Here is a 23,089-nt window from a genome sequence, read left to right on the forward strand (position 1 = left end):
TCAAGATGGACTCGTTTGCCTGCCGGGTGAATTCCCTCCATAGGTCATGCAGCTCCCCCAGGGATAGAGAGCAAGTGATGATCTCCGTCTCTGTCTCTTCTGCTGGGTGAGATGGTCCTGCCGCATCCTCATCAGTCGCTATGCGGACTGATTTGCTCTTTGATTTCTTTTTCTGGACAGGGGCAACCGTTACTGGCTTTGGCTGTTCTGATTCGGCGATGGTTTGTGTTGAGACATTGACTGCTCATTTGGTTCTTTTCCTCTTGGTGGCAGTTTGCGTGGATGTGGGGCCTGCTGACTTGTTTCTTTTCTCCTCCTCTTCAAGAAGATGCTGTACAACACGAAGTATTGTTCTGTTCCTCAGCATGATGTACACAGTGCTGGTCACAGAGAAAAAAGAAAACAGAACTGACAGGAAGATTATGCCATCCTTAGCATCCAGAGAGAACTCAATATTGTCAAAGACGGCTGTGCCTGGCCTGAAATGCTGGAAGAAACCGCTCTCTCCTCCTAGCCCCAGAGGGTGGGTGTGATTGCTGAGGAGGTCCCAGACGTAGCAGCTCAGGTTAGGCCAGGCAGACAAAGTCGAGTATATATAACGAATGGCATTCATCGCCTCACAGGTTACCATGCAATAGGCATAATAAACCAATAGAGCAATTCTCATGCCATTCCCTGGTTGCAACAGGAGCAATACGACGGGCAGATAGTTTCCCATTTGAGGGAAAATATAGAGGGTAAGATACAGTACCCACATAGACAGGCTGAGCATCATGGTGATAGGATTTCTGTAATAACAATTATATTTCTGACTTTACTTCAGATCGAGCCCCACGTTGGGCGCCAAAATATGTATTGGTTTGAAAACAAACCAGTGGGAGATCACAAGTCAAGAATGAAAGTAAAAATAAGTGAAATAATACAAGGAAAAGCACTGACAAAGTCAAATACAACCTGACACCCTGTTAGGGTGGTGGTAGCAGTCCAACTGAAGTAGTTCAGTTCAAGCAGTGATCCTGTGAAGGTCTGGTCTCCAGTTGAAGGTCCAGTAGTAGCTCTTGTCCTCTGGGAACCTAGTAGACAGGGCTAGCTCAGGCAGTTCCAAGGCCAGGTTATATCCAGGTGGGAACACCTGGCTCCTCCCTCCTGAGCAGAGCATCCCACAATGGGATAAGTCCATGAGTCATGTGGTGGGTCCCTGATGGCCCATTGTCTGTCATCCAGGGTGGGTCATTAGCAGGTGATAACAGCTAACGGCCCACAGCTGGTGGTAATAGAATACTTAAATACATCTATATTGCAACCTAGGACACAGGCTGCAAAGATAAAGGTGTCCCAGATAGATTTGGATTGGCAGTATAAGGGAGAGTTGTTCCTAGCTCAATGGGCCCATGATGCCTCAGGCCATCAGGGCAGAGATGCCACCTCTAAGTGGGCAGGAGACCAAGGGGTGGATTTAACCATGGACTTTATCTTCTAGGTTATCCATAACTGTGAGACGTGTGCTGAGATCAAGCAGGTGAAACCCCTGTGGTATGGTGGGCGGTGGTCCAAATACAAGTATGGTTAGGCCTGGCAGGTTGACTACATTACACTGCCTCAAACCTGTCAAGGCAGGCACTACATGATCACAATGGTAGAAGCCCCCACTGGATTGCTGGAGACCTACCCTGTGCCTCATGCTACTGCCCCTAACACCATCCTGGGCCTTGAAAACCAAGTCCTTTGGAGGCATGGTACCCCTGAGGGAATTGAGTCAGTCTTTGGGACTCATTTTAAAAATAGCCTCATAAAGACCTGGGCTAGGGAACATGGCATTGAGTGAGTGTATCATATCCCTTATCATGCACCAGCTGCTGGCCAAGTGGAATGGTACAATGGATTGTTAAAAACCACCTTGAAGGCACTGGGTGGGGGGACTTTCAAAAATTGGGAGCGACATTTAGCAAAGGCCCCCTGGCTAGTTAACACCCGAGGCTCCATCAACCGAGCAGGTCCTGCCGTATGTGAGCCTCTGCATACAGTGGACGGAGACAAAGTCCCAGCAGTACATGTCAGAGGCTTGTTAGGAAAGACTGTTTGGATTAATTCTGCCTCGCGTAAAGATAAACCCATCTGCGGGGTAGTCTTTGCTTAGGCGCAAGGGTGTACCTGGTGGGTAATGCCGGAAGATGAAGAAACAGCATGTATACCTAAGGGAGATTTGATTTTGGGTGAGGGCCATGCCTAATGTTGGAATGCCTATGTACAACTGCTTGCTTAATGACACTGCCACTATTTGTATATAGCTATATGTATATATGTGTGAGTTTAGAGTTGAAACATATTAGTGTGATTTTAAACCAACGATATGAAATAAGGGGGTGGAATGTCTTGGGGTGATGTTATGATAATCCTGTATTCCCTATCGCTTGCTTGTATACTCAGAAATGTGGTCCTGTAGCTTTAACTGTGTTCAGCAGCTGGGAGAAACGTGGGTTGTTTTGAAACTCTCCCCCAGGCTACTCCATCGGGGAGCAAGGGGGAGGAAGGGACATTTCTTCGTCTGGCTGCTGCTGCTGCTGTCGCTGCTGCTAGCTTTTTCCCTGGGATTGCTTCTTCGTTGTCTCCTTTTTGGACTTTTTTCGGTTTGCTTTTTTTGCCTGAAAACCCGAGGAGCCCCAGGAGGATGGCAGACGAGAATCCTCCAGGGAGCCACCCGAGCAACTCTGCCCAGCCCCTCGGGGGACCCCCAGAGAGGGGAAGCTATGCCTGAGGAAAAGGACACTAAAGTTCACCAGCTGTTTGCTCAGGTTTAATAATTCCTGTTCCTCTTTCCCCTTCCCCTGTGCCTTGCAGGGCACTCTGTGTGTTCTGTTAATTAAACAGGTTTTTTTTCACTTTCATCTAAGAAGTTCTGTTGTGGTGGGGGAGGGGGTGCCAGGAGCCCTTTGCTTTGGGGGAGGCATTTATTTGGAGTGCTTTCCACCTGGAAAAATTTTTCTCTGAGGCAGTTACTAACACTGATTGTCTTGGAACATTGATGCTGAGCAAAGCAAATATTATTTTTCTCAAGGAACTGGCACAGCTGCAGTAACTTCTCAGCAAATAAGCAGCTGGTGTTTTATCGTGGTGTAATTTTTTGAATCAGGATTTACACTTGGCAATCTCCTCTAAAGCTTGCATTTGTGGTAAACTCCAGAAGTGAAGCAGTTTGAGACTGATTAAATCTGAACTTGTGAGGTACAGAATTTCATGTGGGTATCCTGTGAAGTGAGACTGCTTAGGATGAATCCTTTCTGTCAAGAATTTCGGGGGCTGATGTGGTCCCCTTCTCAGTAAAGTCTTCCGCAATACATCAACTTGCATTTTGGGTCCTGGCTCTCTTCAGTATCAGCCTTCTCTAGCATGAGATAGTAGCCTCTTCTGTTTGAGCAGAAATCAAATGACATCCAAGTTCATGTAGCATACAGTTATCATTGGTATTTTCATGGGAGTGCAGTTCAAGTAGGCTGCAGATGCCACACTATGAAGAGTGGCCTGTATGATGTACCGTTAATGTTTTTGAGTAGTTTTCACTTTAAGGTAGCCATAGCCTATTTGGGTTTATGGCTCTTTACTGCATCCATCCATTTTAGTATTTCAGCTTTTGGAGAAGTTGCCAGCATGGATTTGTTGTCCAGAAATGTCACAGAAGCACCAAATATTTTATCAATAGCAAGATTTTTTAGCAGTTTTCAGAGACCAGTATTCATTTATAAAAAAAAGAAGTGCAACCGTTCACAAGCAGAATCTTGAGGCATGACTCAGTCTTTTTAAGTGCTCATAAAACTACAGTCAGGTGGTTATTGGGAGAGACGTGGAAGGTGATGTGAGCAGGGATCATCAGAGATGTGGTTAATTTAGAAATGCCATTGTCAGTTTGTTATGATAAAACTATCTCTGGAGTGGTAGATAGACAAGACAACCATATAATAGAATTTACCACAGAATCTCACACTTCGATATTACTTCTATTTACGATGTGGTGAGCTTTAACTGTGGTTCAAACACACTGGAATATGTTGAAATTGCTTCTGTTCTAGCTAACTTTTTAACTATAAAATGGGCATAGAGGAGATGTTAATCCTATCCCTGTAGCACCTCTATGCTTGTTGTGTATGTTCTTTTTTAGAATCTTGAGAGGAAAAAAAATATAGTGACACTCTAGTGACCAGTGACAGGACCTGAGGGAATGGCCTGATGTGTTAGAGGAGGGCTAATCTGGATATCAGGAAAAGGTTCTTCTCCCAGAGGGTGGTTGGGCACTGAACAGGTTTGCCAGGGAATGGTCACAGCCCAAGGCTATCAGAGCTCCAGGAGGGTTTGGACAATGCTCTCAAGCACAGGGTGGGATTGTTGGGGTGTCTTGTGCAGGGCCAGGAGTTGGACTTGCTATTCCTTGTGGGTCCCTTCCAACTCTGCATATTCTGTGATTGTGATAACTAAGAGATACTTAAAAAAAAAGAAGTTAAATTTTGTGCACTTTATTGGATGTTTGTGTTTTTCAGGCAACAGCAGAACAGATTCGCCTGGCTCAGATGATCTACGATAAGAATGACGCAGATTTTGAAGATAAAGTGAAACAAGTATGTTTCTTATGATACAGAGTTTTTATGCCCTGCAACAATGCTGACTTGCGTTTTGGAGCTAGAGCATGTTTCTGATTTAGATGAAACCTTTTTCACAAGGATAGAAGTTTAACTAGAAAAAGGTGCTCTTATTGCCCTGTAAAGTCTGTTTTTATGAAATTGCGTGGTAATATAGCTATGACTGTATAGTTACGCCAGTGTGTTTTCCTTTGCCCTTTAAGCCAAAATTCATCTGTGTGGATCTTTTCCAGACTATATCTCTTTAGTATGGTCCCAATTAAATGATTGAATAAAGAGTGCATTCAGGTTGTCTACGTGTACACGCACATGGGAAAAATGTCACCTGTGTAAACTGAGTTTGCGAATATATTGGCCATTTTTCAGGAAAAGTAAAAATCATAGAATCATAGCTTAAAGGTAAATTGAGGTATTATTTAAAAAAATAATTTGACCTCCCAGAGCTGTGTATGCAGCTTTACTGACTTTTCCTTTGGAAAACCTCCTCTGAAACATTAAGTGCTTTTTGTTGTTATAAACTTGTTTTGGTGATGTGCCTGAAGTGAAGTTTTGTACTTCCTGAAGCCAAAGTACCCTCATCAATAGTGCCTGTAGCTGTGCTGGTGGGAAGGATAAGAATTAAGTTCTGCATAGGAAATCTCCAAGCATAAAGTTAAAGGGAAAAAAAAAAGTGAGAGAGTGCTTTCTTGATTATAATTTAATTTGTGTTTACCTTTATTTAGGATTTTAGTTTGCTCTGACACAGTAGCTATGCACTTTTTTTTGAATCTCTGGTGGTACTAACTCTTATTTTCTTACAAAGATAATTTGAATATTTTAATGTTTGACTTTTACTGCCAGCTTATGGAAGTGACGGGGAAAAACCAAGATGAGTGCATAGTGGCACTACATGATTGTAATGGGGACATGAACAGAGCAATTAACATATTGCTGGAAGGAAGTTCAGACACGGTAAGGTTTTACTTTCCTATTAAGCTGATCTTTTTGTTTCCACTTCTTAGAAGTGATTGGGAAAGTCATATTTTGGAAGCTTTCAATTTCCATGCCTCCAAATTTTTTTGAAGGAAATAGAGACCAGGACAGCTTTTCTGCTGCATGCATACCTTAGACTAGGCTGAACCTTGAAAATGTGGGTGTTCAGCTGGTCTCTTGCAGAATCTTTTGGTTTTCATTTACATACAATAATTTTAACTCTGCAGCAGTAATCATTGCTCTGACAGACACAGGCCTGTTTTTTGCTCCAGTGTTTGTAGCACCTCTCAACCATGAGACCTGAGTCTGTTTACCACAAAGGATAATCTTTATAAACCTAAAGTGCAGGCAGATATTGTGCAGCTTATGTAGGTTTGTATTGTCAGTATTGAATTTGGAGGAGGTTTCCACATCTGAAAGTTGCATTGACAACACTACTAATGGCAAAAGAGGATACAAGTATCCTTTCACTGTTGTTCATTTGCATAACTTCATTGAAAACTAGAAAGAGGAGACTAAACAATGTGTATATAACAACAGATAATGTTACTTAGAATGTTGCACAGAACAATTTTCTATCCCAAGAGATACCAGGAAAATGTTTTGCTGCAGCTCAAGCTTTTGCTGGAGGGACTTCTTACAATTTGTCCAAGACAGTAAACTAGATTCCATCTCATCTAAATTGGGAGAGAAACCTGGACTTCCTTTCTTAATGCTGAACATTCAGTATTTCCTGTGATTTGTCAGGATGTGTAGTCTGTCTTAATGAAGAAACCCATCCCCACACACCCTAAATCTAGAACACATACTGTTCTGACTGAGAGGACTTTCTTTCCTATCCTCTTTTCATTTATCAGAGTTGAGGTCATCTAAAACACAGAAATATATAATACTGAACAAACTGTCAAGTTGGGAAGAGAGCATCTCATGATTAAATCTATGTTGGTAATGTGCTGGTTTTGTGTTCTTTTGTACTTCTCATATTTGCCATTTTCTAGTTGAAAATAGTTTTCTGATTGATAGAGAATTTTAAATGCTTTCTTTAGCAAATTTTTTATAAGTGATCATGACCTGGAAGAAACGTTCTGAACTCATTTATCAATTAGAAGCAGCATATCCATATATTGCTCTTTTGACAAATCCCTCTGAACCCACTGTGCTTTGTAGACAAAATGCAACTTAAATACAGAGAACTTGAAGGACTCAAGAAGGAAGGAGTATTCATTAGAAGGGGTTCTCATCAGAGTGTGAATAAACTTATTCTTTATGGAAATTTGTGGGCCTCCAACTTGAAGGCCATTACACTCCAGAACACTTTAACTGTGGATTTGATGTAATGTTGGAAGCAGAGGTGGTACTAGTTCTGAATGAAGATTATAAATATCTTTTTCTAGTTTCACTCTGCTTTGATGCACTGGAAGCCATGTACTTATTCTCATCAATCTTTTGTTCAGTGATACTTAGAAGATTTTTTTTCATTTGCCTTGGAATAGAAGATAGCTCTGTTCATGCTCCCTTGCTAGATTTATGGATATATTTGAGAGGGGAACTGTTGCTTGCTTTGCAGATGTTTTGTGTTACAGTTGTATCCAGTCTTCCTTGAACTGGTAAAAGCCCATTACAGCCACAAATAGTTGGGATTCTCACATTCCCTAAGACAATTGAACATAAAACATGTTTCTCTCTCATCTCTTTACAAAAATACAACCTGTGTTTCTGTTTATATCAGTGTAGTTTGCATATGTGACATTATGCAAATACCAGTTTTTTTTTCCATGAGCTGGAGAGGTGTGAGGTGAAAAATGTGGACTGGGAGGTGTCTCCTCCTTTTTGACTTTTGTGTCTAATTTTATTCTACCCAAATAGACTTCTTGGGAGACTGTAGGGGGAAAGAAGAAAAGCCTTGGAAAGGAAGGTTCAGAAAACAAAGAGAACAGAGAGAAACGAGGGGACAGAGAAGTGAGTCGCGGACGGGGAAGTTCCAACAGACGGGGAAGAGGAGGCAGCCGTGGCCGAGAGTGTACGTACAGGGGTTAATTTTTAAAGATTGAGAGACTCTTCTTGCAGTTGCAACTGACTGAGCTAAGAGCGAGTGCTTAATGGAGCAAAGTCTGTCCGACTATAGCTCAGCGTTGAAGGGATCATAACTTGTTTGTGCCACAGGTATGCTTGATCTGTCTATGTGACTTGGTTTTGGGATGGTCTGTACTTGTTCAGAGACACTCACTTTAATTTAAGTCTCTGTTCTTGTTTGATGAATTGATCTTGTACAAATTGCTGTTCTTCATGTAAGTTTTAGAATTGACTCTTTGTAAGACTGCTTAAGAGCAAATATGTCGCTGCACAGCTGATACACTTTTTTGTTTCTTTTAATGAAAAAATTATCCAGCTTTGACTCCATCTCCTTTTATGAGTGGGAGAACCTGAAGATGTTCTCATCTTCTCATAAGGGGAATGAAAACACTGGGATGATTATTAATCTCTAAATGTATTTCTCACATAAACCAACCAAAGGTGAGTTTCTGCAACAGAGAAAATTCACTGTTAGTTGAAACATTTAAAGCTTTGCTACAGTTTCAATTATACATTGTACAAAAGCAAACCAATGTTTCCAAGTTAGATAGTCACATTGGATCACCATCGGATACATGTTGCTTTTTTTAGCTAAGTTTTGTCGGCATTCTCAAAGCTGTGTGCGTTGCCTGGAATGGCTGTTTGCCACACTGATAAATGAGAAAAGAAATTAGGATGAATACAATATGTTTAGCTTTCCACTTATAAGCAGCAAAAATATTTACAATATTAGCCAACTCATCTTACTTATAATTGGAAGATATTCAACTGTTTTGCCAATATGGACATTGTGAATCTTTGTGGGATAGAATAATGTCAAGATGAAAAAATGCTAATAAAACATGCAGGTAGACTTAGACTAGTATAAATTAGATCCATGAAAATGAAAGCAAAGGGCAAAAATTTTTCGCAGAGGCAGATTCTTCTTGTCTGTTTTTGTAAACTGGAATTAAAGACATTTCAGATGGTTAGCAAATTTTGATATTTTCTTCCCAACATTGTCCAAGCATTGTTGGTTTTATTGTTGCCCTTAGGAGAAGCTGTACAGTACAAAGTCTCAGCAATGAGTGTTTCAAGAGTGTTTTTTTCCCCTTCAAGTAGCCAGCCATATTTCAGATTACCTTGGCAGGAGGTTCCCACAAAATAGTTAGGTTGCAGAGCTTTGCTAATGCCTCGCCTTCAGGCAGTCATCATCCCTCTGCTTTAAATACAAAGGAGAAATCTAAGGTTCCATGGTTGTGCGGGGATGCAGTATGGGCAGACAGGAGAAGAGCTGGTGCTATTGGTTATCCTTTATTTTTTCACTGTTGTCAACCAGGGCATTATCAAGGAAACATAGAATGGTGCAGCTGTATTTCCTCATTAAAGACACGAGGCCATAATTAATTACTTAGTGTAGGCTGCAAAACATGGCACTTGTAGAGGTTTGTCTGCTGAGAGATTTTTCCTGCTTATGTTTTACTTCCTAATTGTCCAGTACAAAGTAAACATAAGTTGCTTCTAGCTAGGCCTCAAAGAAGAGGGATGACTGAGATCTGTTGATGAGCCCACTTTAAAATCTTGCCTTTTCTTTTGAGGGGTTCAGGTTAAGCAGATGGCTATATTGTCTCATGCATGAGTCTCTAAAGCTTCTCTTAAGCTGTCCTCTCTCCACAGTTAGAGCTGAAGAGAATGGAGTGGACACCAATCAAGGAGACAGGCCTTCAGACCGTGGGAAACGTGGCCGTGGGAGAGGTGAGATGGTTACATTGGTGTGGGACTGGCACTGCTTTCATGTCCTGAAATGGAATTCTCCCATATTTCTTCAGACACATTTTCTTAAGCATTTTTTGGTTATCCTTTGATTCCATAAGCACTTCAGCCACCTTGAACTTGGGTGCATCCCACTCCCTTATCCTTTATCATGTCTTGGTCTTGGAACAACTTAAAAAAAAAAATTGACGCAGATCACTTTTGTGATTATTTCCTGTGTGGCAGGCTGCTGTGCTCTCGGTATGCAAAGCTGTTTCCCCAGATTGACTCATACTGGCCTCCTATGAGTGGGAGTGCACTGGGTTCCTCAGGATGTACCTTGGCAGCAGGAGAGCACAAGATTCCATCTGTATGGCTCTCAGGGAAGGATTTGATGTGTACTTGTACCATTTCTTTGGGGTGGCTGTGGTTGTGAGGCTTGTCTTCTGTTTTTGGTACCTAGTCAGAGAAAGAACAAGCCACTTTGGAGGAATTTGGCATGGAAGAGTTGATGTGGAGCAGGAATACCACAGAGTCTTAGGTACAGCTCTGATCCTATCCTGTAGAAGAGATGGGATGTGGAATCAAGTGGTGTGTATTTGGTTTGGATTTTCACTGGTTAGGGTGGAAAGAGGCTTTTTTTTTCCCTTAAAGTAGGAGGAATGAAAATGAATAACCCATGTATGGTGCAGATTTTGGGTGGTAGAAGGTAGTAAATAAGTTAAATTGACAAAATGTATGGCAGAACTAATGTACTTACTAAGTTATGTCTGACTCAAGAAAAATTCTGCCTTTAAAAGACCCCTTTCTCTTGGAAATGTTGTGTAACAAGGCATTCAGAGACAGGCACATCCAACTTCATTGTCTCCAGATCTGCATCTTGAAGGTGTGCAAGGATACAAAGAAGTAGCTTCCAAAGGTTTGCATGTGAGAATGTCTCAGTTGTGCCTGTGAATCAGCAAATATCGAATGGTGTGTGCAGAGAAGTAGCTTTGCAGAGCAGGGTGTGGTATAATTCACAGCTATAGGTTTTGGTATATTTGCACTTTTAGTAGGTAGAATGTAAGTCTTGCAGCTATTTGATTTATAAAATAATCCTTTTTATTCAAATTATAAACATAAAAGTAGGACTTTAAAAAATTGTTCAGTAAAACGAGATTAATTTCAAATGCAGTCTGTTTTTTGCTTTAACCATTCAAACCGTACACTGCTTTTGTTGTCAAAACTGTAGCTTTCTAGGTAAATATCATATATCTCAACCTTCATCATCAGATCAAACTGACCTGTCCAACTGAAGAAATAGCAGCTTCAAAGAGTTTCTGTTCACTGGCTTAGTGTACATAGTATTACTATATCTCTCGATCAAATATTTTAGACTGTACTGTCAGCAAAGTATCTTAATGAAGTGTCTGTGATGAACGTGTTGGCCAGCTACAGGATCGTTGTATTACAAGTGTGTGTATTCCATGGCAGGAAATACCTGATTAATTTTAATGCAAACCTATTGTGGTTTTTGGCCAGGACAGTTATGTTTTTCAGAACCTGGAGCCATCTGGGCATGCCTAAGTTGTTATTCTATACTACTCACATCACTGCCGGGGGGGATGGGAAGTAAGGGAATCTCACTTCTGAGAAGGAGGAGGGGCATGGTTTATGGTCCAGAAGAAAAAGGTGGCACATGGAGTGTCCCCCTGCCATTTTGTTCAATGTCTTGGGGGTTGCACAGTGCCAGGTTGTTTGATGAATGTGGGGATTTTTTTTTTAATGTAAATCATCCTCTTTTTGTTCGCTTTTGTTGTTAGTACTGTTGCTCTTACTGTTCATTTTCTTATCTCATTGCTTTTTCCAGTAAATGGTTTTATCTCAACCTGTAATCTCTGCCATTCTTATCCCCCACTGAAGGGGAGGAGTGAGTGGGGGGAGGGGGAGAATGGGACACACTCTAAATTAAGGAGTGCTGCTTCTAAACCACGACAGTCTTTGATTGGCATTCAATGTGAGGCATGAAGGGTTGAGATAAGACCTGCCCAGAGCGGGTGGGAAGCAATTTTAATCTAAGAATTTGTTGTATTACATATGGAGCTACTTGGTATGATGTTGCTTGGTCTGTTCACATGGTTGTGGTACCTAACCCTGTATGTGTTTCTGTATGTGCACTATGTGCCTATTACAGTGCTCCTTCTCAGAGCAGGGATAGGGATCCGGATTGCTTTATTGCTGTACTGTGGGATATCAGTTTATGACATGATAACATCAATGGCAATGAGGGTCATCAGGCATGTGTCCTCAGTGCTGCTCTCCTGCCATGGCCTTGGGTGCTACCTCTGGGAATTCATTAATAATCATACCCAGCCTGTGGGGGAAACAGGGAAGGATGATTTTCCCCAGCTTTTTACCCCCTTTTCTTCCTTCAGGCCTTTTACATCAGCTTTTGAGAATTTTGAATTTCCTTTGGATGTTAAGGAAAGCCTCTTCTTGTTGCTAAGTCTGCCAGGTCTCCTCAGTGTGGTCTACACCATGTTTAGAGTTAAAAAAGAGATATCTAGGGAGGTTATTCAGAGATCTGCCATGAGGGTGGATAGTCATGAGTGGCATGGAATGTGGCAGAAAATGGGCCAGTTTTGGGGGAAATTCTCTGCTCCAATGGTTTGGGAGTTTGAACTAGTATAGGACCCTGTTAAAGTGACATAATATTTGCAAGGACAATGCTGTGACAGCTCCACAGAGGAGCAACTTGTTGCAGTGTGCTGGGCCCTGGCTACTATTTATTGGACACTGCTCATCACTAGACAGCACCCTCAGGGGGAGGAGGAGGAAAGCAGAGCAACGGGCACTGTGGGCACTCAAACTGCAGCTGAACCAAAGGAACAACCCATGTCGGTAGCAGTCATACCTATACAGAAAAAGAAATCCAAGACCAAATTAGTTTGCATAGTGAGGGAAGAATAGGAAGCAGGGCCCTCAGAACAGGAGGAAGAGACAGGGCCAGAGATAATCACCCAATCCCTATCTCTGGGTGAGCTATGTGAAAAGATTCAGCTGCCAGTTGGGTAAGCCCATGGTGACCTGGCTGCTCTGATGCTGGGGTATGGTGGCCCATGATATGAAACTAGATGGTAGTGAAGCCAAGAAACTGGGATCCCTGTCCAAGGATGTGTGCATTGACCAGAAAATTGGGAATAAGAAAAACTCATCCTCTAGAGGTGACTCCTGTCAAGCGTGAGGGAAAGGTATTCTCTCAAGAATGTTCTAATAGTGCACTCAAGCAGGTGAAATGCCATGGAACAAGGTATCTAGTACCTGAGAGATTTAGCTGTGCTGAAAGTACTCTATGGGGATTCAAATAACATGCAGTCTCCTGTAGATCCAGGTGAGGTCCAGTGTACACAATACATGTGGTGGAAGCGCCTACAGAGTATGCCATCATCGTATGCCAACTCATTGGCAGTGATGTCAATGAAAGAAGGAGAATGAACAGTGCTTCAGGTGGCTACCTGACTCTGGCAATAGATATGGTTAACAAAGTAGCAGCTATGTCCCCACCAACCAGCAAGAAGGACACACAAGCTTTCCTAGGCACTGTGGGTTTTTTGAGGATGTATATTCCAGATTACAGTCAGATTGTAAACCCTCTCTATCATGTGTGATGGAAGAAAAATGGTTTCAAGTGGGGTTGTCTTGGTTTAAAAGACGGGTGTCTGCCAAGGAAGGTGGGAACCTCCCTGGGAATGGAAAATATTACCCCCCTTCCCTCCAAATTATTATAACTTTGTAATTATGGGGCTTTCAGGCAAAGATATGGGAAAAGGAATAACAGTTCTTTACTAGAATATATATACACCAAGGCAAACAACAACAGCAGCAACAAACAAAAGAAACCAGAAACCCAATAACAGCCTTCTCTCGGCTGTAAAGCACTTTCCCCATTGGCGTAGTTATGGTCACAGCTGGCAGGAGTGCTGTTGGCTCTGAGCCAGGCAGGGCTGGTGCAATGATTCCCCTGTGGCTGTAGGGGGCGCTGTTGCGCAAGCTCAGCCACCTCTCCCCTGGCAATGGCGGCTCAGATGGCGGGAGAGAGAAAAGGGGCTCCCTTTGCAAACTCATGGGGAGCAGCTGGTCTCAGTGCTACTCTGGGTGGTGAAATGGACTGTAGCAGGAACCTCAGAGCAGTGGGCTGGAGCAGCCCAGGCAAGCACACCCAGGGTGGCAAACAAAGTGTAGCAAAAACTCAAAGCTGCGGCAGGAGCAGCAGGGGGTCCAGGCGGACTTGGGGTGTCAAGTTAAAGTGTAGCAAAAACCCAAAACAGCAGCAGAAAACAGCGGGACTGAGCCCAGCTGCTGACCCCCAGCCAAGTCTCTCGGTATCTCTGCACTTCCCAAGAGAAAACTCCCCAGCTACCAAGCTCACTCCCCAGCTAAGAGACTGCAGGCAACTGCACCCCTCCCCCCTCCCAGCCACATCTTTTGTCTCTTAAGTATTGTTGTTCTAATCTCTTAGGCAACAAATGGGAGAAAAATTCTCTGAAAGAAAAAAAAAAGGAAAATCCTAACCTCCAACAGAGGTCCTGAACAAGCTTTTGAACAAATTAAACAGGAGATTGTTCATATAGTAGCCCTTGGGCCAGTCAGGACAGGACAAGATGTGAATAATGCGCTCTACACCGAAGCCAAGGAGATTGGTCCTTTCTGGAGGCTCTAGCAAAAAGTACTTGTGGAGACCAAAGGATGACCTCTGGAATTCTGGAGTTAGGGATAGACAAGATATGAATCATGTGCTCTACACCGCAGCCAGGGAGATTGGTCCTTTCTGGAGGCTCTAGCAAAAAGTACCTGTGGAGACCCAAGGATGACCTCTGGAATTCCGGAGTTAGGGATACAAAAGATCCAAGGCCTATTATGCTCCAACTGAAAAAGAGATACTGGCAGCTTATGAAGGGGTTTGAGCTGCTTCAGAAGTGATTGGCACTGAAGCACACCTCCTCCTGTCACCCCACCTGCCAGTGCTGGGCTGGATGTTCAAAGGGAAAGTCCCTTCCACACATCATGCCACTGATGCTACGTGGAGTAAGTGAGTTGTGTTGATCACACAGCAAGCTCAAAACCCCAATCGCCCAGGAATCTTGGAAATCATCACAAACTGGCCTGAAGGTGAGAATTCTGGACTATTTTCAGAGGACGAAGAGGAAAAGGTGACGTGCTGAGGAGGCCCCACCATATAATCAGCTACCAGAAAATGAAAAGCAATGTGGTCTCTTTCCTGATGGTTTCTGCTGTATTGTAGAGATACATCAAACATGGAAAGCTGACTTATGGATTCATACACGGCAAGTCACAGAAGTTATTGAAGGACAAGGTGGATCAAGTCAGGTTTCAGAGCTGAAAGCCGTCCAGTTGACTTTGGATATCACCGAACAAGATAAATGGCCAGTGCTCTACCTCCCCGCTGACTTGTGAATGGTAGCAAATACTTTGTGGGGAGTGGTTGGACCAATGGAAAAAAGACCAATTGGCAGTGCAGAGGGAAAGCCATCTGGATTGCTGAATTGTGGCAAGACATGACTGCCTGGGTAGAGAAGTTGGCTGTAAAAGTACATCATGTAAATGTGATGTTCTTGAGTAGCGTGACTCATGGGTGCATGTGGAAAAATGGTGAAGTGGATCAAGCTGCCAAGATTAAAGTGTCTCAGGTGGATCTGGACTGGTGACATAAGGGTGAATTATTATTAGGGCCCATGATGCATCAGGGCATCAGGAAAGAGATGCAACATATAGATGGGCTCGTTATCAAGGCGTAGACTTTAACATGGGCACTATATCTCAGGTTATCCATAACTGTGAAATATGTGCTGTTGTTAAGCAGGCCAAGTGGGTAAAGCCTCTGTGGTGTGGGAGACGATGGTCAAAATATAAATATGGGGAGTCCTGGCAGATCGATTACATCACACTGCCACAAACCCACCAAGGCAAGCGCTGTGTGCTGACAGTGGTGGAAACAACCACTGGATGGCTGGAGACTTACTCTGTGCATCATGTTATTGCCCAGAATACCATCATTGGCCTTGAAAAGCAAGTCCTATGGTGACATGGCACCCCAGAAAGAATTGAGTTGGACAATGGGACTCATTTCAAAAATAGTCTCATAGACACTTGGAGGGGAGAGCACAGAGTTGAGTGAGTGTATCATATTCCCTATCATGTACCAGCCTCTGGGAAAACTGAACAATACAATGGACTGTTTAAAAGCCACACTGAAAATAGTGGGGGGGGTGGGACCTTCAAACATTCGGATCTACATTTATTGAAAGCCACCTGGTTAGTTAACACTGGAGGGTCTACCAGTTGAGCTGGCCCTGCCCAATCAAAACTTCCATGTACCACAGTGTCAGAGACTGAAATAGTTCATGCCTCAAACATTGATATAAAGTTTTGCTCATTATAACAAAAACTGTACAAAGAAGCTACAACCAAAGAAGCCTCCCTGAAGATACCTGACTGGGACTTTGGACTGGAAGTCAAACTGCTGAGATTAGATAAAGGGAAACCTACTGCTCAGTCATCTCAGGCTGAGGGAAAGGTATGCATCCACAAAGGTCAAAGCCACCAGCTGTGCTGAGAATCATCCCTGGCTGAGTTTGGGGTGGGGGGGGAGAGCACAGCTCACAGAAGCCAGGTTTACACAGACTTCTCTCCCAGCCGAGGGGGGAGGAGGAGATTTTCGGGTGCGTGGCGTAACCTCTGGTCAGAGGCAATAAACACCTCTCCATCCTCCATTACAAAAACTGTCCCAGCTGTGGAACCCTCACAGACCACAGCCACGGGACTTTCACATGAGAGGCAGCTGAGGGGGTGTCATGATCCATCAAAGACCCTCCAAAATACTAGGCCTTGCACCACAGGACTGCATGCGATGCAAGCAGAGTCTGCTGCAAGAGACTGCTCCCTCCCCCAGGGGGACATGCCCAGACATTGCCACCTAGCCTGAGTGTATATTAACCCATGGGATTCTATGCTTTTCGGGGGGACCATCACCACCAAGAAGACCAGCTGGAGAGGATCAATGTAACATTGTTGGCATCCATGAATGGTGATATTTTCTTTATTCTGTCTCTGTCACCCTCTTTCTGTCCCCCCCCCCCTTTTCCTTCTTCTCCTTTTCTCTCTTCTCTCTCTCTCTCATATTTACTATCACATAAAACCCATACTCTTGACTGGCATATGGTCTAGTTTGCACCTCAATTTAGCCAGGGGTATTTCCAAAGAATCTTAATAATTGGATCATAACACATAGAAGGGGATAAAGTCCCTGTGGTGCTGTCATGGTTTGGACACTGGCCAAATGCCAGGCATCCATGACAGCTGCTTACTTGCTCTCCCCTACCACAGCTGGGCAGAGGAGAGGAAAAAAAATTTAACAAAACAGTCATGAGTTGAGATAACACTCCAAGGGCAAAACAGGCTCAGCTTAGAGTTACGAAGTGAATTTATTACTATCAGAGTCAGAGGAAGATAATGAGAAGTAAAATAAGCCCTTAAAGACACCATTCCTCCCTCCAACCCCTCCCTCCTTCTCACTAATAGTGTAGGGGGACAGGGCATGGGGATTTGGGTCAGTTCATCACTGAGGTCTTTCTTCTGCCACTCAGGGAGAGAAGTCCTTCCCCTGCTTTGCCGTGGGGTCCCTCCCATGGGAGACAGTTCTCCGTGAACTCCTCCAATGTGGTCCAATCTCATGAGCAGCAGTCCTCCCAAAACTTTTTAAACCCTTCAAAAGCTGTTGTGGTAGGCCTGAAGAAGTGTCTGAGGGGTGGGGAGTGGCACAAAGATGGCTCCTGTGTGAAGGTTCTGGAAGTTTTTCACCAAGTCCAGTAGAGCCAATCTCTGATGGCTCTGAAAGTGATGGACATGCTGCTGGCTAAGTCTGGGCCAATTAGAGATGTTAGTTATGCCTCTGTGATAACATATTTAAGAAAAAATCAAAACAAAGTAGAGTAGAGGACCCCTCTCCCTGATGAACTGACCAGAGGAAAAAAACCCTTACCCTGCCCCCTGCCCGTGCTGTTGGTTGGAAAGAGGGAAGGGGGGTGAGCAGAGAAACAGTGTTTGTTGTGGAAGAATTGTGGTGATGAATGGATTTGTGGACTAAGAAGAAGAACCCCATACCCTGCCCCCTACCCTAGCTGTTGATTTGAAGGAGGGAGGGGGGTGAACAGAGAAATGGTGTCTTAAGAGGGAGGGGGGTGAATGAAAAAATGGTGTCTGAAAAGCTTATTTTTACTTCTCATTTATCCTTTGACTGTTAGGTCAATAAATCTCTTTGCAACTTTAAGTTTTCAACCTGTTCTGCCTTCTGTGTGTCTCCTCCCACCAGTGCTTTATCTCAACTCACGAGTCCAGCGTGTGTGTGTGTGTGTGTGTGTGTGTGTTTAACGGTTTTTTTCTCCCTCTCCTGCACATCTGCAGCAGGAGAGAGCAGAGAGAGCAAATGTACGTGCCTGGCATTTAGCCAGGGTCAAACCCCAACACTGCTTCAGCCTGGAAGTAGGGGCCCTCTCTCTCCACCGGGTCTCCCATTGGAACACAGCCTCCTCCAGGCATACACCCGCTCTGGCATAAGCACTTCCCCCACAGGCTGCGAGTGGATCTCTGCACCCCCCATGGACCCCCATGGGCTGCAGGGGGACAACCTGCTTCACCCCCATGGTCTTCACCACAGCTTGCAGAGGAAACTCGGCTCTGGCGCCTCGAACACCTCCTCCCCCACCTTCTCCACCGACCTTGGTGTCTCTATGTTGTTTTCCTCACATGTTCTCACCTCCTCCTCCTTCTCTGGCTAGAAAAAACTGCATGCACATTTGTTTTGATTTCTTCTTAAATATGTTATCACAGAGGCGCAATCACCATCTCTAATTGGCCTAGCCTTGGCCAGCAGCATGTCCATATTCAGAGCCATCACAGTTGGCTCTGCTGGACATGGTGGAAGCTTCCAGCAGCTTCTCACAGGAGCCATCTTTACAGCTCCCCCTCTACCAACAACTGAGCCAAGCAAAACCAACAAAGGTGCATATGAGGAATATGTTAGGGGGAAGACAGTTTGGATTAGTCCTGCCTCAAGGAAAGGCAAACCCATCTGTGGGATTGTTTTTGCTTAAGGACTCGGGTGCACTTGGATGGTAATGCAGAGGGATAGGGAAGCATGTTGTGTACCTCAAGGGAATTTCATTTTGGGTGAGAACGGCCTGTAATTTTGAATTGTATAATATTGGTTGCTGAATGGCACTGCCACTGTATGTCATAAGTCTCATGGGGAATGAGGATGGACTGCTCTAGATACACCAGTCATGAGCTCCTGATGCAGCAGCCAGCTGACAGCACACTAGCCCTCCTCCCCTAGAAGGCATCTAGGACAGATAGAACCCACAGTCATGGACTAAATGAACTCAACAGACATCTTGGAGGGATGGCCATTGAGAATGAAAATTATATGTGTGTTGTGTATTTATATATATGTGTGTATATATATATGTATATATTTTGAAGGTATAAGATCTGAACATGACATAGATGGTATAGAACAAGGGGTGGATAATGTCCTGTGGTTTTGGCCAGAACAGAGTTATTTTTTTCTCAGTAGTTGTTAGGGCATGAATCCTAGAGACTCTGGGTGTTCTTAAGTTTTTATTCTATACCCCTCATCTCACTGATGGAGGGCAGAAGTAAGGGATTCACACTTCCAAGGAGGAGGGGGATGTTTCTTACCATCAGGAAGAAAAAGCTGGCATGCAGAGGGTCCCCCCGCCATTTTGTTCATTGTCTTGGGGGTTGGGTGGTGCCAGGTCGATCAGTGAACATGGCGGTTTTGTATGCTTTTTTATTAGTATTGTTGCTGTTACTGTTTGTTTTCTTATTGCATTGCTGATTCCAGTAAATTGTTCTTATCTCAACACATAATCTCTGCCTCATATATCTCCCTCTGAAGGGGAGAAGGAAGTGAGCGTGGTGGTGGTCGTGGGGCACTAAATTAGGGGGTGCCGCTCTTAAACCATGACAAAACCTGTGAAATCTGCAGGGCGTTGTATAAAGCTGTGTAATTTGTTCCTCAGTATTTCAGGGATGTCTGACATTCTTTCTTTGGATATTAGTAGAAATAATAATAAAAATCTTCTGTCATTTCATCTGGTTGTCCGTTCTCTTACACAGAATAAGGTGCTTCAGCTGCAAGTAAATAGGTGGCTGGTAATCACTACAGAACCCTTTTTCAGAAATGTTTCATGCAGTGTGTGTATATGTAGGAGTCTAGGCCTTGGATAAAAAAGTAGGGGTCAGCTAATATCTTTGCAATGTATTGTCTATTTTAAGAAACCTACTGAGGCTGGAGTTATCTTACTGGCTGCTTTAGAGGGGAAGATTTTCTGGGCCATTGTGTTACTGCTTCACTGTAGAACAATATAATTTTAAGAAACTAAATGCACTGAAAATAGCAGAAATGGAATTGACACTGTGGTGAAAATATGATGTTCAGTGAGGGGGAAAAACCCTGATACTCAGTATTTCAGCCTCTGTGCTATAGGCACTAGCCTTTTTAGGAGATTGGGTTATGGACTCCCTTGGGAGGCAGTCCTGAAGGGCAAAGGAATCTGAGAAGGTTGGACATTCTTCACAAAGGAATTCTTAAAGGTTCAGGAGCATGCCATCCCATGTGCTGAAAGACAAGCTGCCAGGGAAGACAATGGGCCTGGCTGAACAGAGAGCTTTGGCTGTAAGCTGGGGGGGGAAAAAAGAGTCGATCACCCTTGGAAGAAGGGGCAGGCAACTTGCAAGGACTACAAGGATGTCAATGTTGTACAGGGAAAAATTTAGAAAGGCCAAAGCCTTAATATGGCTGCTGCCATACAAGACAATAAAAAATATTTCTATATCAGCAGCAAAAGGAGGGACAAGGAGAATATCCTTAATTAAGTGTGGGGAAAAACATAATGACAAAGGATGAGGAAAAGGCTGAGGTACTCAATGCATTCTTTGCTTCGATCTTTAATAACAAGACCAGTTGTTGTCTGGGTACCCAGCCCCCTGAGCTGGAAGATGGAGAGAGATAGCAGAATGAAACCCCTACAATCCAAGGGGAAATGGTCAGTGACCTGCTACACCACTTAGACACACACAAGTCCTTGGGGCTGGATGGGATCCACCCAAGGGTAGTGAGTGAGCTGACAGAAGTGCTCACCAAGCCACTTTCAATCATTTATCACTAGTCCTGCATAGCCATCTACAAGAAGTGTTGGAAATAGGATCTGGGGAACTACAGGCTTGTCAGCCTGACCTCAGTGCTAGGGAAAGTTATGGAACAGATCATCTTGATGCTGTCATGTGGCACCTACAGGACAACCAGGGGATCAGGCCCTGTCAGCATGAGGGTATGAAGGCCGGTCCTGCTTGCTTAACCTGATTTTCTATGACAGGGCAATCTGTCTAGTGGATGAAGGAAAGGCTATGGGTGTTGTCTGCTTGGAGTTAAGTAAAGCTTTTGACACTGTCTCCCACAACGTTCTCCTGGTGTGGTGGTTTTGATTGGCCCAAAACATCAGTAAAGTATTTTTTAACATCTAGGAGAAATTTGGACCCCTCAGAAGCTGTTGTGTTAGGCCTGGGGAGGTGTCTGAGGGGTGGGGAGTGGCACAAAGATGGCTCCTGTGTGTCTTGAGTGAAAGTTCTGGAAGTTTTTACATCAGGTCCAGCAGAGCCAATCTCTGATGGCTCTGAAGGTGATGGACATGCTGCCGGACAAATGTGGGCCAATTAGAGGTGTTAGTTATGCCTCTGTGAAAACATATTTAAGTAGAAATCAAAACGAGGTAGTCACGCATTTTTTGTAGTTAGAGGAGGTGGAGGTGGAGGTAAAAATATGTGAAGGGAGAACAACATGGAGACACCAAGGTCAGTGAAGAAGGTAGGGGAGGAGGTGCTCCAGGCACCGGAGCTGGAAACCCTCTGCTAGCCGTGGTGAAGGCTATGGGGGGAGCAGGAAGTTCCCCCTGCAGCCCATGGAGTCCACAAGGATGCAGAAATCCACCCACAGCCCACGCCAGAGGAGCAGGTGGATGCCTGGAGAAAGCTGTGATCCAGTTTGGAATCTCGTCAAAAGAGTTAAAGCTACAAAGGCCTTGCAAGGGAGAGAAAGGCCTTGCTCCTGGGATGGAAGCAGCCTGGCCTCGGCTCGGGAGAGTCTGTACCTTATGGACAAGAGGACTCATGTTGCCGCAGAATTCGGGCAGGATGTTGCTTGTGAGATTGGACCCACGCCAAAGAAGTTCCCAGAGGACTGTCTCTCGTGGGAGGGACCCCATGGCTAAGTAGAGAACCCCTCTCCCTGATGGACTGACCAGAGAACCCCTCAACCTGCCCCCTGTCTGTGTTGCTGGTTTGGAAAGAAGGAAGGGGGGTGAGCGCAGAGACTGTTTCTTAAGAGGGTGGGGGGGTGAGAGCAGAAAAACTGTCTAGAGAGAGAGATATAAGTAGAGATAAAGAGTATTTGTAGTAGAAGAATTGTGATGATGAATAGATTTATGGACTTGCTCTGTGGACTGAGAAAATACCCCACACCCTGCCTCCCTACCTTGTTGGTTAAAAAGACGAAAGGGGGTGAATAAAATGGGTTCGTAAGAGGGAGGGAGGTGAGTGAACAAAATAGTATATGAAAAGTTTATTTTTACCTTGCATTTTATCCTCCAACTCTGTTAGGTAATTAAATCACTTTTTGCAACTTTACGTTTAGAGCCTGTTTGCCCTCTTTTTTCTTCTGTGCGTCCTCCTACCAGTGTCCTATCTCATTTCACTCACGAGATTGGTGTGTATTTTTGCAGTTTTTTCTTGTAGCAAGAGAGAGTCGAGGTGCCTGGCGTTTAGTCAGGGTCAAACCCCGACACCTGGAGACACTGGCTGTTCATGGCTTGGCTGGTTGTACTGTTAGCTGGGTAGAAAACTGGCTGGATGGCTGAGCTCAGAGAGTGGTGGGGAATGGAGTTAAATCCAGCTAGAGGCCGTTCACTACTGGTGTTCTTCAGGGCTCAGTGTTTAGGCCAGTCCTGTTTAATATCTTTATCCATGATTGGTTGAGAGGATCGAGTGTACTCTCAGTAAGTCTGCAGATGACACCAAGTTGGTGTTGATCTGCTGGAGGGCCGAAAGGCTTTAGAGAGGGATCTGGACAAGTTGGATCAATGGGCTGAGGCCGGTTGTATGAAGTTCAACCAAGGCAAAAGGCTGGGTCCTGCATTTGGGTCACACCAACCCCCTGCAGTGCTGCAGGCTTGGGGCAGAGTGGCTGGAAAGCTGCCCAGTGAAAAAGGACCTGGGGTGCTGGTCAGCAGCTGGCTGAACATGAGCCCAGGTGGCCAAGAAGGCTAATGGCATCCTGGCCTGTATCAGCAATAGTGTGGCCAGCAGGACCAGGGCAGTGATCATTCCCCTGTACTGGGCACTGGTGAGGCCATACCGCAAATCCTCTGTTTAATTCTGGCCCCCTTGCTACAAGAAAGTGGAACTGTTCAAAAAGTCATGTGGATGTGGCACTTGGGGATATGGTATGTTGGTGCTGGGTCAACAGTTGGACTTAATCTTGGAGGTCTTTTCCAACCTTAGTTATTCTGATTCTAAAAATGGTTACTGGAGTACATGCATTATATTATTAA

At 44.3% G+C, this 23,089-nt stretch overlaps 1 protein-coding gene across 8 annotated transcripts in view; it reads left to right on the forward strand.

Annotated features, from left to right (window-relative positions):
* Positions 1–23,089, forward strand: part of LOC146425479 (ubiquitin-associated protein 2-like) — a 147,373-nt gene that overhangs the window by 31,090 nt on the left and 93,194 nt on the right. For 2 of the 8 annotated variants that reach the window (XR_014846496.1, XR_014846497.1), the window contains exons 1-5: positions 2,065–2,792; positions 4,530–4,607; positions 5,469–5,579; positions 7,467–7,620; positions 9,330–9,407. Coding sequence is in view for 5 of the 8 variants with exons in the window: in XM_085041572.1 (XP_084897698.1) it covers positions 2,430–2,792; positions 4,530–4,607; positions 5,469–5,579; positions 7,467–7,620; positions 9,330–9,407 (784 nt within the window). In the remaining 3 variants the exon portion in view is untranslated. Of the gene's footprint in view, positions 1–2,052; positions 2,793–4,529; positions 4,608–5,468; positions 5,580–7,466; positions 7,621–9,329; positions 9,408–23,089 lie in introns of those variants that run through there. The other 6 variants (XM_085041574.1, XM_085041571.1, XM_085041572.1 and 3 more) reach the window with 5 other exon arrangements.

This window comes from Lichenostomus cassidix, chromosome W, assembly GCF_008360975.1.
Source record: "Lichenostomus cassidix isolate B80296 chromosome W, HeHo_3.0, whole genome shotgun sequence".
Taxonomy (NCBI): domain Eukaryota; kingdom Metazoa; phylum Chordata; class Aves; order Passeriformes; family Meliphagidae; genus Lichenostomus; species Lichenostomus cassidix.